The sequence below is a fragment of the Motacilla alba genome, chromosome 9 (genome assembly GCF_015832195.1).
Source record: "Motacilla alba alba isolate MOTALB_02 chromosome 9, Motacilla_alba_V1.0_pri, whole genome shotgun sequence".
Taxonomy (NCBI): domain Eukaryota; kingdom Metazoa; phylum Chordata; class Aves; order Passeriformes; family Motacillidae; genus Motacilla; species Motacilla alba.
In genome coordinates this window covers 15,180,748-15,198,742 of record NC_052024.1, presented here as the reverse complement: position 1 = coordinate 15,198,742, position 17,995 = coordinate 15,180,748, and the positions used below count along the sequence as shown (strand labels likewise).

Below are 17,995 nucleotides of genomic sequence, written 5' to 3'. Positions count from 1 at the left end.
CAAAACCATCCATATAGATGGTATAAAATATAGAGATGCTTTAATTGAAGTAGAGATGAAGTGAACTCTGATCTTTACTGCTTACATATTGTCTTGAGCTGTGTCAGTATCCTTTAAATAATCTTCTCTACAGTCTTTCACCACAAGACCTGGAGGTGCAAGCAAATGAGGTCTCCCTCTGACTTTGATGAGTAGCAATCTTCTTATTATTATTTGCAAGTTCTCTTTTCTCTTGCATCACTGGAAAAGGTGTCACTTTGAGAATTTTTTGTCACCCTTGAAGCACACCTTGGCTGAGAGGTGAGCACAATAAGATGGCCTGAACAGAATCCAGATGTCTCTTAAATTTCCGACTCCTTTTCCCTGACTCGGTTACCTGAGAGACTCATAGTGAAATGAAGGGTGGTACTCAGTGCTTACACTCTCTGACATGTTTGGAGCTCCCTATCTTCTTTCCAAAGGAACTTGTGCCCATTTTGTTAAAAGGGGTTGGCACCCTCCAGTAACCTCTTCAAGAAACATGGCCTGTGCAAAGTTCAAGGAAAAACAGGAGAGCTCTTAGAATGAAAGCAGCTGCACATAAGGAAAAGAGAACAGGTGATTCTGGGATTGGAACATGAGTAAAATGGAGAAGTCTCCCAGTTGTGAAATAAGGAAGAAGCTTCTGAGTCCAGCAGGAATGTAATTTGCTTTTGCCACACTATTGTTTCCTCAAATATTATTCTTATAACTTTAATGTATACAAGACCACTGAGGGCATGTTGGGAGACCAGTGTTTGTTTTGAAGATGTTATAATCTTAAAAGACAAAATCTAGACACGTGTGAGTGAAAAGAGGCACAATCTTGGCTAGTTAAGGTAATTATTAATAGTCATGATTTGTACTCGTTCAGCATCTTTCATTGAAGGATCTCAAAGCATTTTGTAATGAAGAGTTCATTGAGCCTCTCAAACTCTCTTGAGACAGCCAAGCATTATGAACACCATTTATAACAGCAGGGTGCAGGATCAGACTGGTTAAGAATATTGCTGAGGATAAAGCTCAGGAATCCTACCCTCCAATGCTATAGATGTTGAACCAAGCACCCGCTCCAGTCTGAGAAGGCTTTTTTTTTTACTGTAATTTATATATATAATCTTTTAATGTTAAGCAAAATATGTAGTCTTCATTTAAGTCATTGGTGTCCTGGGAAGTGTAATGGCCCATGTCACAGTTGACTAAAAGTGAGACTACAGATAGTGGGTTAAACACACTTGGTTAACCATTTGTTTGCTGTTACAGTTTTCACATGAAAAAGCCTTATATTAAAACCTGTCTTAGTGATGGAAAGTGATATGATTTTAGGTTTCTTTGTGTATTAAAACAGAAACACTATTTGCATATTTTAAGTATCTTTTCTAGCCTATTCAGGCTTCTGGCAAGAAAGCTATATTTAAACTGTTAATACAGTATGAATGCAAGTTTCACATGCAAAATTAGTACCATTAAAATGGTGAGATTTATTTTTCTTTTGAAACAAGTGATGCCATGGCACTTCTGTTTTTGTTACCTGCTAAGGCCCCGCAGCTGGGGCCGCCTTTTTTTTCACTGGGTGCCGAAGCTGAACCGCAGGGCAGGTGGTGCTGGTGCTGAGCACCGGGTCCAGCCCCAGCTCTGGGGGTGAGTGGTGGTCAGGCAGTGCTGGGGAGCTCCCAGGGCACTGCGGGCACTGTGCCGGCCACATGCGTGAGCCCGTCACACCGTGTCACCCCTCAGTGTCTGTGGAAACCGTTCAGCTCTGCCTTTCTGAAGGGCTTTGCAAATGAAAACTTAAGAAAGGGCAAAGTTCAATTATTTCCTTGGATTTTAAGGGTGCTTCTGGTAGGCTTTGGAGAGAAGGTGGTGCTGGAAGGGTAGGCTTTGGAGGGAAGGTGCTTTTTTCAGTCATTTTTGGTGGCAATGAATCGTCTGAGTCAGTTGAGTACTGTGTCAGCACATTTTCATCAGTATGAATATTGAAGCATTTCCATTTTTGTTAGGTTTGCCTCTGTGCTTGTCCCATTAGATGGGAATATGGCTTGGTTGGTGGTGAGATAGTGAGCCCTTGGAGTGCCGATCACTGCCACTGGAGCCTCCCACAGCTTGATGTCTTTCAGTAGTGCCACTTTGGACTGGCACAAGGGAGCTCTGTACAGGTCTTGGGTCCTAGATGCTGTGTGCACCCTAGGATGTATAGCCAAGATGTCAAGATGTGAATTCAAACTCTTCTACAGCAGTTTGCTGTGCAGCTCAGGATCAAAGCAGTGAGACTGTTATCTCCTATGGAAGCTTATGGCTTCTACTCTGAAATGCAGTTTTTGACCTGTTGATAGCAGTAAATATAATGCTTAATTAATCAGTGCTTTAAAGGCCATCCTGGAAGCACACAGTATTATGATGGGAAGAGGAGGGGAGTTGAGAAGCAGCCTGTAGGGTCTTTACTGCTGGTGATGATCCATGGGAGTAAGAGAATGCTTGACTCTGAGCCCAGAGAGATGTGGCAAGGCAAGCAGCTTAGAGCAGAATAAAGCCTTTGATCTTGAAACAAATACTCCAGTAAGCATAGGACCTCCTGATACAATTTTATGGAGCAGACTGAGCTCTTCCAGCCAAAAACATAGGGCTAAAATGGCACAGTCTCTTCATTTGCATATGGTAGTAATAATGGTGTCTCATTCTCTCTCTTAGTAGTACTATCCAGCTGTTCCTTGAATTCTTGGCTTTTTTTTAAAGTGCCTAAAATGTCTATTACCAAAATAAGTGGGGTTAATAGAAAAACACTAAACAAAATAGCCTGCTCCCCTTTTCATATGAGATAAGCCTTGACAAGTAAAGCATATTTGTGTAATGATAGGGCCAAGAGGCCCCAGGCAAGATCAGGCACTGCTGCATTTGTTTCTTTATATACATTTAAGCACCATTGGGACATTAAAATGTAGTATTTTATATGTGAAATATAGCTTAAATCTGCTGTTTCCTGAGATAACATGTAAAAAATTTATTACTTGGAGAAACAGCCACTGCTTTGTATTTTATAATGAGAAATGGTCAATGTTGCTCCATAAAAATCTTGCACATCTGCTGTTAACTCTGAATATATAAACAGTCCATAGTGTCCAGCAGAAGCAAGGACTCGCCAGAATAGCAGTGGAAGGTGTCATTTAACACAGTCATGCTCAGTGCAGAAGCCAGAAGCAGATGGTGGTGTTTACAGAGTATCCAGTTTTTATAATACCTAGAAAAAATAACCAGCCCTTCCAGATTCAAAACATTATTGAGAATATGAAGAGTAGCAAGAAAAGCTACTTAGTCTGTTTACATATAATAGCATAAAACAATCCAAGGACAAAACAGTGATGTTCTTTTGTTACCATGCTTGATGGTTAATAAAATGCTCTGTCTCTGTGTAGTCACTTGTGTCGTAGAAGCTTGAACAGCTCCACAGCACTGATTAATTAAGACAGAAGTATTGCTAAACCCATTTTACAGAGTAATTAGGGTGCATGTATGGTGAGCCTGTTGAATTCAGTATCAGTACACAAAGACCAAGATTTTGGGCTCATGACTGTAAGCTAAAAGCTCTGCTCTGGAGAGTCAAAATAGACATCTGCATGAGCAGCCTGATTTTCAAAAGTCCAGGGAACATCTCAATTCTATCACGATTTTGCATTTTTTTGCATTTTGGCTCTACTGGCTTTTAAAACTATCAAAACTATCAGCAAGATACCTCCCCTTGCTACCTGTCTGCATCCCAGTTTCTCGGTGTAAAAAAAAAAAAAAAAAAAAAAAAAAGAGACAATTGTGCAAAATTGCAGGCTGTAAAGTTAAAATAGAGGAAAATACTTTTATTGTTATTATTACTCAAATTCTGTGTAGCTTAATGCCACAAGAGATCACTGAAACTAAGAGCTTAGCAGGATTAGGACAGGCAATGTGCATGGATAGTTAAGTGAGGATACAGTTGCAATAATGAAGTTTAAAAATAAAGAAAAATATCCTCTAGAGCTTTGAAGCAGTTACAAAACTGTCCTATTTCAAAGCCAGGCAGTGTTAAACAAATGAGGGCTCTGCTGGCAGAACTGCACATTCTGGATTGCTGGTTTGCTGTGGGGGGACAGGGCAGGTAGGCAGTGAGGGAACCAGTGTCTTGCTCCACTCTGTCATGTCCCAGAAGAGCCCTCTCTCCTGGCAGCCCAACACTTCAATTTTGGTCTTCTGGTGTGGGCTGGAGGGCACTGGCTGTCAGTGGGTATCTCCTCAGGCAGGGCAGCTTCTTGATGAGCTATCCTCTGATGAGGAATAAACCCAGGAACGTGCATGCTGCAAGGATTCCAGGCAGAATCCTCTTTTCAGGAATCTTTATGTACTCTGGCAGCTGTAACCTTTCACTGGGAAAATAAATCAAGAATTAAAATATTTTTTCTAGTGCATCTCCTCTGTAAGAGTTGGCCTTAATTATAAACTGAATTACATCTGTAGGCAGTCTTGATACTTCCTTGGGAGCACAACTCATGAGAGATGTGGCACTATGTTGGATTTCTTGCTCTGAAAGTTTGTGGTGGGTTTGGACAGTCAATTTTTTTTTTTTTTAATGTGGTCTTTGTCAAACCATTGAACAAAAAATTATGCTGCAATACTATTTAACTGGTGATTAGTTTTGGTGAGTGAAGTGAAAGGATGAACTTTATGCAGTTGAAATAGGAGGAAAAAAATGGAGAGAAAGTAACTATCAGTGAAAGATGTTTCTGGCTGCCTTTCAATTCCAAATTCAGCTAATTCTACCTTCTGAAAAGAAGATAATTTCCACGTTTCTGCAACTAGGAACACGTAATTGAAGTTATTTTCTCCCAGAGAGAAGCAGCTTCTTCTACAAGTGGACAAGAAAAATGACCACATACAGTGTATTCTGAATGATGGTGCATTCATCACAGCATCATCTTCAGATGCTTTTGCAGATTTTGCACTGCAGTTTTTACCCATATGGGTAAATATTTATGTGGGGATGGGGAAGGTCCTTGTTGGCGAATGCACCACACTGACTGCAGAGCTCCCTTTTCTGGGCAGCCTTTACATCTGAGACAGGTCTGGAGTAGAAAACATGTGCCAGGGAAGCACTGAAGCAAGTATCAGCTTTGTGTACCAAAATAATTATGTAGTGATTCCACACGACTGCTTCTTTTGACCCGGCTTTTCAGGAACTGAACTTTAATAAGGAAGATGAGCCAGATGTTGTTGCAGCATTTTGATAGTGGCACAAGCAATTAGCTCACTTCCTTTGTAGCATGAAGATACTTTCTGCTACAGGGCTTAACCCTGGAAGTGCTGGTGTTTTCCTTAATATCCCAACTAAGTATGCCGGGCTGTATTTATTTAGGAATGCTTTTGCATCTGCACATGCTACTGCAATCCTCTTCTCTTCCTGAGCTTGCTCCTGCAATCTTCTCTTCCCTGAAGTTACTTGGTGTTTGATGACAGTAGCAAAGGAAGCACTCAGGTGGCTGTGCTTCCAAAGCATAGTCCCTCCTGCCAGCTTTTTGCTGGGCTCTTTTCCTTTTTCATGGTTCAGTTTATCATCCCTGATGCTTCTGTGGTTAGCCAGACAGAGTGGTGCTTAGGGTCTGCAAGTCAATGCAGTCCCTTTCTTTGAGCTGTGTCTAGCTAAGGAGGTGGATATTTGTGTGCATTGAGGTTTGTGCATGGGGAAATGAGAATGCATGAAGCTAACTGGTAGATCAGACAGCAAATTGAATTTCTAGACAGCCTTGATTATTGTACAGATCAGGATAAAATAGAGGAAGTTTAATATAAACAACAACACCACAACTCTGTTTTATAAGGAAAGCCAGAGTTATATTTTTACCCTGACCTAACAAAGGAGGAGGAAGGAAACTGTTTTGCTGAAACAAGCATTTTATATTGGACTAAGGATACACTTTCCTCTCTATGTTTGTGTGTGTGTGCGTGTCCCAGCAAACAGCATGTTCATATGCATGAAATGCATTTTCCTGGAGGCACGTAGTCAGCATGTGCCATGGGAGGAGGAAAAAGATGTGCCTAGCACTACTTAAATGCTGGTCTAAAAGGCATAGCATTTTAGTCAAAATAAGTCAAAGTGTCTCATAACATTGTGGTTGGTATTTGTTATTTCTGCTGACATTGGGTACTGGATAGGAAATCTGCCTGGTTTGGAAAAGTGCAATGTAGATAAAATACGAGAGCAGCGTATTTATTGTATGTGTGAGGCAGTGTGGCCTCCAAAACCAGAGAGAGTTAGACAAAACTGAAAATCTGCAGATTTTGGTCTTTCATTTTAGTCCAAGCCTTTATGAATTAGTTATGGAGGGCTCCCCAGTTGGTAGGTATGGGAAGCCAGCATGGAAAAGGAGAGGCTTCACCCACCTCCTGCCAAAGCCTGGCTGTGGTGGCCTGCAGGTGCAGTGGCTTTGGGTTGCAGGGTGTTCAGTGTAGGTCTGCAACTCCAGGTGGAGCCCCAGTGTGTGAGGCTGGAAAGTGCAGGGCTCCTGGCAGCCTGGATGCAGGATTTGTCTTTGCCTTGGAGCCCATGTGTGATACTGGGCAAATCACTTCATCTCCGTGTATCTCACTGCCCTTTTCTTTGAACAGACTGTGGCCTGTGCCTTCTGTTTCGGTCCATTTCTATTACAGGGCCCAAGGGTAAAGGCAGTGTTTCAGATGACGTGTGGACAGAGCCTGTGAAGAAGAGGCTGTGATGACTAATGGGAAATACAGGGATGGGGGCCATCATCAGCTTCAGACCATGCTGTCTTCTCCATGCAAAGTCTAGGAAAAGAGTCTCTGTTGATGGAATAGCAGAAATCTTTTCTGCATGGAAACTGAAATAGGTACAATACCTGGAGTAGAACCTCAAGAATCTCAGTCGCCAGATTGATTTCTCAAGCTAATAAATCCTTGGCTGCACTTGCTGGTTAAAATATGTGTTCAGGAAGGATTTGTGATCAGCTCTTAGGAATAAGAGAGCAAAGAGAAAAACACAGCTTGTTTTCCAGGGAGAAGACTCTCTGAGACAGGCTGCAAATACTGTATGCAGCTGTTAGCTTATGAGGGCCAAGAGATGTCAGGTTCTACACACATATTAAAACCTTTGCATCTCTAGTACTAAAAATCTGTGGACCAGCTCCTGATCTTACTAAAGTTAACAGCGGGATTTGTGTTGAATTAAACAAGAACAGAATATAACTAGCAGCTTGGGATTATTTGTCTTTGTTCGTATACTCTACCACTGGAGAATTATCATTTGTGTTGTGTTGTTAAGTGATGGAAACTTTTACCAAATCTGAACTTAAATGCTTCCAAAGCCTTTTTCAGTTTTGGAGAACATTTGTATCAAGTTATTCTTGGAATAATTTTCTGTTTATTATTATGTGCTACCCAGTAGACATCTAGTTATCAGGCACAGGATACTTCCCATTCTAGGAGGATATATAGTACTTCACTGGATGTTCTTCAGAGTCCATTTTCATTACATTAAGTAAGGTTTTTACTTGCTTGAATCCCTTGCGTCTTAAAAAAATTCAACACTGAATGAAGAATGAAGTTCAACACTGAACAGCCAATATACCCTCTTACTGTGTGTGAATGCTTTTATACCACATCACAACATCACAAGCTGTTCTTTTTTTTTTTTTTTTTTTTTTTTTTTTTTTCCAGAGTGGGTATCCAAGCTCTGGACCTACATCAAGCACTCCTGCCTTCAGGCCTGAGGATGAGCTGGAACATCTGACCAAGAAAATGCTGTATGACATGGAGAATCCTCCGTCTGATGAATACTTTGGTGAGCCATGTCACAAGTGTTCGTGGTCCTCTTCTGTATTTACTGGGTTCAGTAAGGGGAGGCCTGACAGCTGCACTGGTAATGTAGTGGCACTCGTGTTGATGGATGTGCTTTCCATGCTTGGGCTGGAAGTGTAATCATCCATAGGAACTCCTCTGTAATTTCAGCATAAATCTCATGCTCGCTCACTGTATGTTTATAGTCTTACTGTATATAAAGTTGAATTTTTCAGTGTCTGGTTCATTTTCACACCATCTGGCCCCAGCTTCCAGGCTCCCAGTCTGAATTCAGGTGTGGTCGCTGTTGTGCCTGCCTGCCCCATCCCTTCTTATTGCAGCTGCAAAAAAATCTGGCAGTGTAAATGTGTTCTGCTTCCAAGGCATGGATTTTCATTTTCTGTGTGCTGGCACAGATTAAAAGGAAATCCATTTTGAGTCAATCAGGTTGGTTATACATGGGGACCCAGAACTGGGTCCAACAAATATAAGTAAGAGAAATCTGGACTGATTGGTTCATAATGGTGTCATCTTCCTTATCTGGAAAAAGCATCTAATTTCCTTCTTAAATGGTATAGAGTATAATTATCTTAGGCATCCATAGGTGTAGAATTATATCTTGCCTTTACATGAAACATAGGTGATAAGACATCTGAACTCTGCATTGAAATCAAGAGTTTTGGGCACTTGATGATGGTCAGATCAATGGATCTGCCTGTGTGCTTAATTTCTTACAGGCTTGGTAATAATGTTATTATGAAACAAACTGTAGTTTGTGGAGTTAAAGACTGTGGCAGGCAATTAATTTTGTGTTCTTTATCTTCATTTATTTCAACATTTCTTAAAAATTCATTTAGATTGCCCCCAGATCTATTTGCTATAGAGTTTGGTTGGACCAAAACATTTCTGGCTAAAGAAACTTCCGTGATCTGGTTTAATCAGAAAGCGGGTGGGACCACAGTTTCACTAACAAACAAGGATCTTGCAGTGGCAAGGATCTGATAATATGAGAAGATTAATATGTTCTCATCAAACAAACATTGCCCTTGTAGGTGGGGTTAGTATCAGTCCCAATACTCTATCAGTACCTTCTACCTTCTATGGCTGTGTCCTAATAACCAAAATGTCTTCTCTGTAAACACTGATAGTCATCAGAATTGATGATTATCACAGATCTGAGGTGTGAGCAGGAATGGCTAACTGAATAGAAAATAGCCAGAGAGCATTTTCTGTGTTTCTGCCTTTGACTCTGCCTGTAGCCACTTGGGTTCACTCTGTGATGTTTTAAACATGAAGCTACAACCAAATAAGTGTAACATGTATTTAGCCATTATCTGGGCAGGAAAGAGGGAGAAACTTTTTTCCTGCCCTCTTCAGGCAAATGGCTGAAGCCCTGAAGCATGAGATGTGATTACAGCAATTTTATTAAAGCAGAACTGTGTGGCAGGAGTTGGTTGATGGACCAAAGCCCATTCTGTTTTCCTTTTCACCCAAGAAGGTAGGCAGATAAACAAAGAAGATTCACAGGCTGCAGGGTCAGAAAGGACCTTGCCATTATACTGCCTAATGTCCTGCTCTCAGTTTCTCCCAGGAACATGATTGAATCATGACTTTAAAAAAAAAAACAGATCTAATCTTATCTTAAAAACTTCAAGCAATGGTGAGTCAACCACCTACCCTGATAAGCTGTTTTAGTGATTAATTTTCCTCACAGCTCGAAAATTGCTTTCTGAAGTGAAGCTTTAGTTTTGTTTACCACTTGTATTTATGAAGCTGCAAAGCTCAGATTTTGCAGACTAATACTGTATGACTAAGATTGCTCTGCTCTGTTGGAGAGGGTGGTACATCAAAGTTTCTTCATCCAAAAGGGATGCACAGCTGAAAGGGTGGGAACATAAAGTCTCTCAGGTCATCAATTTGGCTATCAGATCAGACCAATGTCAGACCAATGCCATGCCATTAGCTCTTAATTCAGCAGGAGATGAGAAAATGGAAAGGAGGCTTCAGAGCACTCTGAAGTTTTGCCAGTGTTATTTATATAAACAGTAGCATAATCAAAGATGGAATAATCATGCATGATGCATGGTAGAAAAACCAAACAACAACCTTCGTCCTACCCTGGGCAGGTCATGTGGAAATACCAACTGCACCTGATTGATCTAATTGCACTATGTGCCACTGAAGTTCATCTCTGAGGTGATGTCCAGCCTTGGCATTCCTGATGTGCCAAAGAACCATGTGTTGGGCTGAACATCTCCTCAGCTCCCTAAGCATGCTGTGCCCCATACAGCCTTCTGGGAGCATTTCTATCTAACAGAACACAGAATGCTGGAGCACAATTGCTTCATATGCTTAGGTACACTTGATTCCTGAAGAGTCTGACCTGGAACAGAGGCTAGACAGAGTAAAAGGGATAAAGTAGGTGTTTATTAAAAGGCCTTCAAAGGATACACCTTGACCAGAGCCCAGCCGTGGCTCTGCCCAAGATGGATGCAAGATGGACAACCAGTTGCAAGTTTTCACACTTCTATAAGTTTTGGTCCATTTACGTGTTGGGGTCAATTGTCCATTTACAGCTTCAGGTTATGAAGTCCCATCCTCTCAGACTGCTCTCCTCAGTTCACTGTTGTTTGCACCTCTTGAGCCTAAAGCTGCAGTAGGTTCTCAGGCTGGGGAAGGATTGTTTTGTCTAACTACCTGTGAAGAGATCTTGCTAACACTTTATATAAAGTTCAGAGTCACACACTAAGGCAGTACAGAATCTAAAAAATATGAAAGCTAAAACTTAAGGCATCACAGTGAAAGAGGTAGGCTGCCCTCATCTTCCTAGCTTTGCTCCAGCCCAGGCTCCTCCCTGGGTCTCTGGAGTCGCCGTGGATGAAGCTCTCTGATGTGGCAGTGCAGGCCAGGAGTTTTGTACTAATTCTGGCTATGTCAGAACTAAATACTCATCTCTACTTGAGCTGTCAGCCAGTGCCTTTCAGTAACTTCGTGCTCATGTGGAAAGAACAAATTAAGTGTGGGAGGGAAAAAGAGTCTTTCAACTTTGGTTAACTGTCTCAACCAATATCTCTACTCTTGTTCTTTAGTTGTTTAGCATGGTAGTGCGGACTGTACAGGGTTCTCATGGCACATTGATCAAATAATCCGAAAAAGGACAAATGGGCAGAGACATTGACTCTGATTTGCATTAAATATCTTATGCCTGAGGTCTAAATGCCATGGTAATTGTAGCATACCAGATAGCTGTCAGCTAATCACTTTTATTAGTTTGAATTTAGAAAACTGGATTTCAGCATATTAAAAGTTGCTTAAGAGCAGATAGGTTTTGAATTGAAGAATCTAATTAACCTTGCTAGAAAGCTGCAAGGCGTTATATTAAGTCATGAAAATAATTTGTTGGAATAATTACATTTGAACTGTCAGGCTGGAGAAAGGTCTGCCATTTTACTTGGTCTGCCAGCACTCTGGGATCTTCTCTGTAACCGACTTCCTTCTGCAAGTTCATTCACTGTATCTCTGGTTTTCAATCAAGCCATCTTGGTTCTGTAGTCAGCAGAATCTGCCCAGCAGCGAGCAGGGTGAAGGTTCCTTGGGAAGGAAGAGGAGTAGTAGCCACTTAAGTCGTCTCTTTGCCCTGGAAATGCTGGCAGACCCAGTGAGCTGAGAAGCAGGACAGCCAACACTTCCATCCAGTCTGTGCTTACTGCACCTCTCTGCAGCTTCCCAGGTGAAAACCACTGAAAGTGATTTCAGAGTTGGAGGAACTGTTCTAGGCAGGGGTTGCTCATCCAAGCACTCACAGCTGGCAGCAGGGCATGGGTCACACTGCCCTCCTGGGGAGCCTGGGGGTGTGGTGGGAGCCAGGAGCAGCATGCTGGAGAAGCTTGGAAGCAACAAGATCACAGCTGGCAGCTTTGTCTTTCCAGGACTTACCACAGCAGCGCAATCCAGTCACTGGGAAATCCTCTAGCTGCTATTGGCAATGCAGTGCTTAAGCATGGAAATATCACTAGGCGTAAGAATTTTTAAGAAATTCCTGTGAATTTTTAGGAGTTAAACGTGCATGTTGGGTATTCTGCCCAACTTAACTTCATTAAAACCAAACTACTATAATAAATCTAAGCACCCCAATCCTTGGTGTATGTCCCCTCCTACTCCCTTGTAGATTCTGGAGTAACTTGTAGAGTGACTACTCCTGGGAAGTCCTTGGCAGATCAGCAAATTAAAGTCTTTTGAGTCTAAGCTGCTCTTCCTTCTTTACTGATGATTAAGTTGCTGATCTGTGGTAGTTGGCTGTCTTTAATCAAATCCCTTTTTATTAGAAAGGATTCCCAAATGTCTTATGCTCTGTGCAGTAGGGATAGTTTCTCTCTATCACAGCCCTCCCTGTTGATAAATGTGCTATTGTAGACAGGCATGTCTGATTTGTTTGGAAAAAATAATACCTAGTGGAGTGGAAATTGGGTGAGGTTGAAGGAGGAGAAATGGATACTTATAGGAGATTAAAATGAAACTATCAAAATTGTTTGTTGGCTGCCATGGGAAATTACAGCCCTTGATTCTGCATTTTAAAAAAACCAACCAAATACACACACACACAGATCACAACTGTTCTGGACCACTGTTTCAAGTCTTATAGAAAGAAATTACTTCTGGCAGCTTATCAGTCTCTATCACCATGCAGACAGTGCTGATTAAGACTGGAAAAGTGCCATTGGGGCCCCTCATCTCCTGTTGCCTTCTGGACTATGTCCCAGCTGAGTCACTCCCCACAGCAGTTTCCCTGACTGGTGGGAAGAAACTCTCACTGGTATTTTACCATAAATGCTCAGAGCTACCAAAGGAACCACCAGTTTCATGTATTGGATAATGTAGCAATCTCCTTTTGTAGTTCCAGCATGCTGTAGGGATGCATGGGGAGAAGAGAGATGCCAAAATCATCCTCTACTCAGTTTGTGCAGTAAAGGAATCATGGTTTAAGTTTGAGCTGATAATTCAGGAGATTTAGGTTTTTTACGTGTGTTTTCTGTGTACCTTGGCTTTGACAATGGGAGAGATGGTGCAGAATTGGGTTGAAGAGCAAGACCAAGAAACAGGAGGCTTGCCTTTCTTTTCTACTTCTCATCTTGACATCTTGACCTGTGGCAGATTGTTTTACCTTTTCAAACTTAATTTTTTCCTTTTTCACTGAATTTGCTGGAGATGATTAGCAGCAGCAGTCATATGTGCATCCCCCGTGGAGAAGCCTTCATTTCCAATGGTTCTTTGAGATGTCATGTCACAGTTAAGATTAAAGAATGATAAGTGACACCAGTACTGAATCTGCCAAGGCTCTGCCAACCTTTCCCATCACTGGCTTTGCATCTCCATTTGGCTTCCATTCATAAGCTAAAATTCCTTCAATAGGACCAGAGACCTGGTATCCAAACAGTGTTGAATGTGTTCCCTAATTTTACTTCTTGAGAATCAGGACATGGGTTAGAAGGTAGCAGTCCAAGTCAGGTACGGGAGCGAGTGTGGTAGAGTCGTAGGAGATTCAGCAGAGGAGACACGCTGAATGGTCCAGGTATGACTTCCTTTGGCTCATGCTGTCTTCGTTTCCTTTGGCGTGGCTCTGAGCACTGTACAGTTCTAGAGGCTCTAAATTGAACATGGTCTGTGTTGCATTTCAGTCTTGGTCAGGCATTATCAGCAGCCTCGAAAAGGCAGAAGTAGCCACTTGGTTTCATCTGAATTTTTACCAGAAAAAGAAACTGAAAGTTGTCATATCTTGCCTGTACTCTTAGATCTGTTCTGAAAAGGTTATCATTGAAAGAAGCATATTATTATTACAGGAGCATAATTACACTGTAATTTTGCCATGTAATGTGATGTGTCTTTTGTCTAAAGGCAGGGGTTCTGCTGCAAGATGGTGTCTGTCCTCATTTGAACAACATCTGGGTCAGAAAGTAGTAGATTAGACTTTCAACAGCTGATGAGCTGACAGTCATTTTCTGTTATGTAACCGCTCACAAAAGCAGGAAGAACAGACATATAATGGGGACCCTTTTCTCCATTGTCGTTCAAATCATATTTTTTTTATGTTCAAGCCATATTCCAGCGTTTGCACACAGGCTACAAAGCCTGGGAGCAACTTCTGCTCAGGGAGGTCACAGTGCAGCACCATCAACATCCAGCGGCTCTGTTGTGGCCTGCCGCAAGGGGAGTCACCCTCCCTCTGCTCCCCAGGGGCTTTAATTACCTTGGTAAATGGCTTTCAGAGCCTGTTTCTTCAGTCTCACTTCTGTCAATACTTACCACCCTTCTCTAGCTTCTTTTCAGGGAGTCCTTTGCCTGCTGACATCCTTGCACAGCGAGGTAGAGTAAATTTATAAGGGTAATCTCAATGCAACCTAAATGGTGAATTTTAGCTCACAATTCCAAAGTAAGACAAGAAAAAGAGTAAGCCAGTGAATGGTTGGAGAGCAAAATATACCATATCTACATGCACTTACCTCCAGCCATGAGAAAGGCAAGAGGTTGTGAGCTGGTCTAAGTTGCTTCTCAAGCATTTGAAAGACTGGAAATGGATGCAAAAGTTTGATTCTTCCTAATGTTGATCCTATCCACATCTTACTCTGTATTAATTCTGGGAAACATGCTTTATGAAGCTAAGCACCTAGATCTTTTTATGCCAGGTGTCTTAGCCTTATAAAGGCTTGAGTGCACATCTTTTAAATGAAGATCCAGCAGATGTAGCAGTCAGGAATCAGAGAAGGTTGCACTTCTGTAAGTCCTGAGCACCTGGTACCCACATGGGCCAGGAGGCAAGAGACTTACCTTCTGTTTTCCTCTTCTCATTCACACAAGAGTGGTCAAGACTTTGCATCATGAGTGCTTCTGAAGCACGGTCTCTTCAGAGACCACTGCTGCTTCACAGATGGGATCTAAATCTTGCATCAAAACCACAATTACCCTTTGTTACTGTAGGTCATAAAATCCCAGCTGGAACAGGTAGCAAGCAGCATGACTTTTTCTGTGCTTTTAATTCCCTGGTTTAGCTTGAATTGCTGGCAGTCAACATAGACATATTCTTACTTTTAAACAGAACTGATTTTTGATGCAGAGGTTATTTAATGGAGAATAAGTTCAGAATTCTGGAGTAGTTTAATCAAAGAATTCCCATGATCACCTGTATGCTGTAAGAAAGAGTTGGGTTTCAGGCCATGAATGAAAGGAAATTAGGTTTGTCCTGAAAGTTAGTAAATAAAACCTGATAATTTCCTGCTGTCTTCTGAGAGCAGTGAAATGTGATAATGAAATTCAAGGATATGTCTTTCTAAAGTACAGCTGTATTCTACGTGATTCTTCAGCATGTTTAAAAATTAACATAGCCATGGAAAAAAAAATCCATGAGTGTGGTGGATACTTCTTTCATTGTGAGAGGGCCCTTAGTGTGCTAGGACCTGTACAGATGGATAGGAAAGCTCATCTTTCGGAACAACCTTTGAACAATGATGAGGCTATTAGCCAAACCCCCATATTTAACAGTCCTACATGGAAACAAACCAAATCTTTCTACCTTAATTTAACAATTCAAAGACAATCCAGCTTATTCATTATGAACTTACAAAGTCAAGTAAGTCTCTGTGGACTGAAAGGGCTGAAAATTTGATAGTGAGCCATCAAGTCTTCAGCTGCAGTTCATTAGTCTGTAGCTGGTTCAGATCATTAAGACACAAAAACAGGACCTACCTGCTGGCTGCTTCCTGTTCCACATGAAATGAGCTGCCTGGTCTCTGGGGGTTCTCTGTGGGGATGTCATCACCTGATTAAAATTGTGGCACCTGGAGGACCCCTCGTCGGGGATCTCCTTGCTGAGGCTGGGAGCTGAAGATGGACTGTTAGTCTAGGACATACAGGATGGAGAAGGTTGTTTCTTCTGTTTTGTGGAGATGAGTGCTACCAGGAGTTTTCCTCCATCTGGGATATCATAAACTCTAAATTCTCACATACAGGTATTTTGAGAGGGGATGTGTGTATATGTGTGTCTATGAATGAGTGAGAATGTTTTTGTGGACGGTACTATTATGAAATAATTTTCACTTCAGATAGGGCTTTGGAGTGTTTAAAGCCTCAAGACATTCTTTTGTCATGACTTGTAGCTAAGTTGTCAAGTGAGGCATAGGCATTCAGTTTTGGAGCTGGAATTAGAAACCCTTCCAGCAATGCACTCTTGGATAAATCTTTGTCCCAGTAACATGAAAACAGTTTAATTTATTTGTTTTGAGTTAGTTGTCTACATGACCTGACAGAAAGGAACCCTTTCTTTGCTTTTTAAAACCAAAACTCACCTGTTCTTTGAAGCTCTGTGGACTAAATTTGCAGTTTGCTCCCATGTTCTACTATGGCTCATTGTGCTGCAGTGGCATCTAAGGCTGTGGTCACACTGTAATATGTGCAAATTAAACATGAGTAGGAACAGGGTGCATCCCTCAGAGTTCTGAAACTGCAAATATGTCAAGGACCAGGAAATTACTGTCCCTAATTTACAAACGAGGGGCTGACTGGAAGAGTTAGGATGACTCACCCAGAGTCATGCTGAGATCCAGTAGCGAAGTGGGAATTGAGCCTAGAATTCCTTCAAGTTCCATGCCTTACCCAAAACTGTGGCCACATTCTTTATTTTATGTGAAAATTAAGCAAAATGGACTTGTAAGCCTTGTCTGATAAGAAATCACAACCAGTCTGAAGGCTCTTCCCAGCATGCTGAGCAGAAGCCCTATTTTCCAGGGTTAGTAACAAGGCTATGAAAACAAGAAAGGGGGGGAAATGTGCTTCAGGATCACACTTGGTCATTTTAACTGCTGTTAATGTAATGTACTCACTAATGTTAGCACACTTCAGCATTTAGGTAGTTCAAGGCTATTAGAAAAATTGATAATTCACCATAGTAATCTGTTACTTTCCACTCTAGCAATCACTGCTCCATGGAAGTGGGGCACAGTGTGGCATTTGTTATTTCTTCTTCTAGTGGCATTTGTCTCATGCTGTCTTTTTTTGATAGGGTGGTTTGTCTTTTGCTAGTAGCTTTTGGGGGTATTTTAGTGTCATTAACTCAAAATGAGTTATTTCCAGTGGGGGAAAAGGACAGATTTTATCTGGGAGTGAAATGTGTTAAAAAGAATAATTAAACAGGACTGTCTCATTTGCTGAGTGTTCTCCAGCCTCTTCTCTTCTGATGGAAATGCATCAAAACTGTTTGGTTTTTTATAAGGAATTGCTTTGACTCAGATTCACTGAGATGAATCATAACCCACTTTCTCATCTGAGATAAAAAAAAAAAAAAATTCCAACTCTGCTGTCAATGTCAGCATAATCAATACAGAGTGGTTCTCAGTGGTGCAGAGAGGTAGGGGAGGATTAAAAGAACGAAAAGAATCAAAAGTAGCCAAACTTTCCCACTGGTTTTAGTAAGCTGCACTGTTTTCATGCTTCCAAATGCACCTTGCTGTTCATCATGTCGTGTCATGAACACGTGTTTTCATGTCTCTGGCTACAAGCCAAGGTCACAACTGCTGCTCTAGGGTCAGGAGACTGTCATCTCAAACTGGCAGGCAGATCACGAGAAGCCAGCCCTGGCAGACATTTGGGATGCTACAAGCAGCCAAGAGTAAACCTGTTTGATTTGTGAAACCTGCAGCTGAGATGTCCCCTGCCTGTACTGTGCCAGCACAGATTGTGTCAGCTGAGCAGGAGAGTGGCAAAGCACCGTGCCTGTCCCATGGCCCTGTGTAAGCCAGCCCCACTGAGGGAAATGGACAATGTCAATAGCAATAGGATCACTGGGGGTGCAAAGTGGAGATGGGAGACTACATCTGATACCTTGTCACCAGCTTTCATTTAGGAACTTGCTCATTTGCTTTTTTTTTTTTGCTTTTTTTTTTCCTTGTGTGTCTGCCAAGACATGCACAGAGATGTAGAAATAATTACTTCTCTAAGTGTGAGCTAAGAGCCAAACCTCTGAAAAACTGTGTTCACAGCACCAGGGTCAAAAGGGGACAGCGCAGGTAGTGACATGAGTTCTGACACTTGACAAATGCATCTCCCCATTGAACACAAGTGGTTCAGTAAAACACCATGGCAATAGCAGACCCCTTTGTTGAGAGTTTAGAGGTATGGGTAC

At 41.7% G+C, this 17,995-nt stretch overlaps 1 protein-coding gene across 26 annotated transcripts in view; it reads left to right on the top strand.

Moving 5' to 3' along the window:
- The window catches only part of LOC119704331 (LIM domain containing preferred translocation partner in lipoma), a 330,317-nt gene that overhangs the window by 242,450 nt on the left and 69,872 nt on the right, over positions 1-17,995 (top strand). For all 26 annotated transcript variants that reach the window (XM_038145382.1, XM_038145377.1, XM_038145361.1 and 23 more), the window contains one exon: positions 7,708-7,831. In XM_038145382.1, coding sequence (XP_038001310.1) covers positions 7,708-7,831 — 124 coding nt within the window. The remainder of the gene's footprint in view (positions 1-7,707; positions 7,832-17,995) is intronic.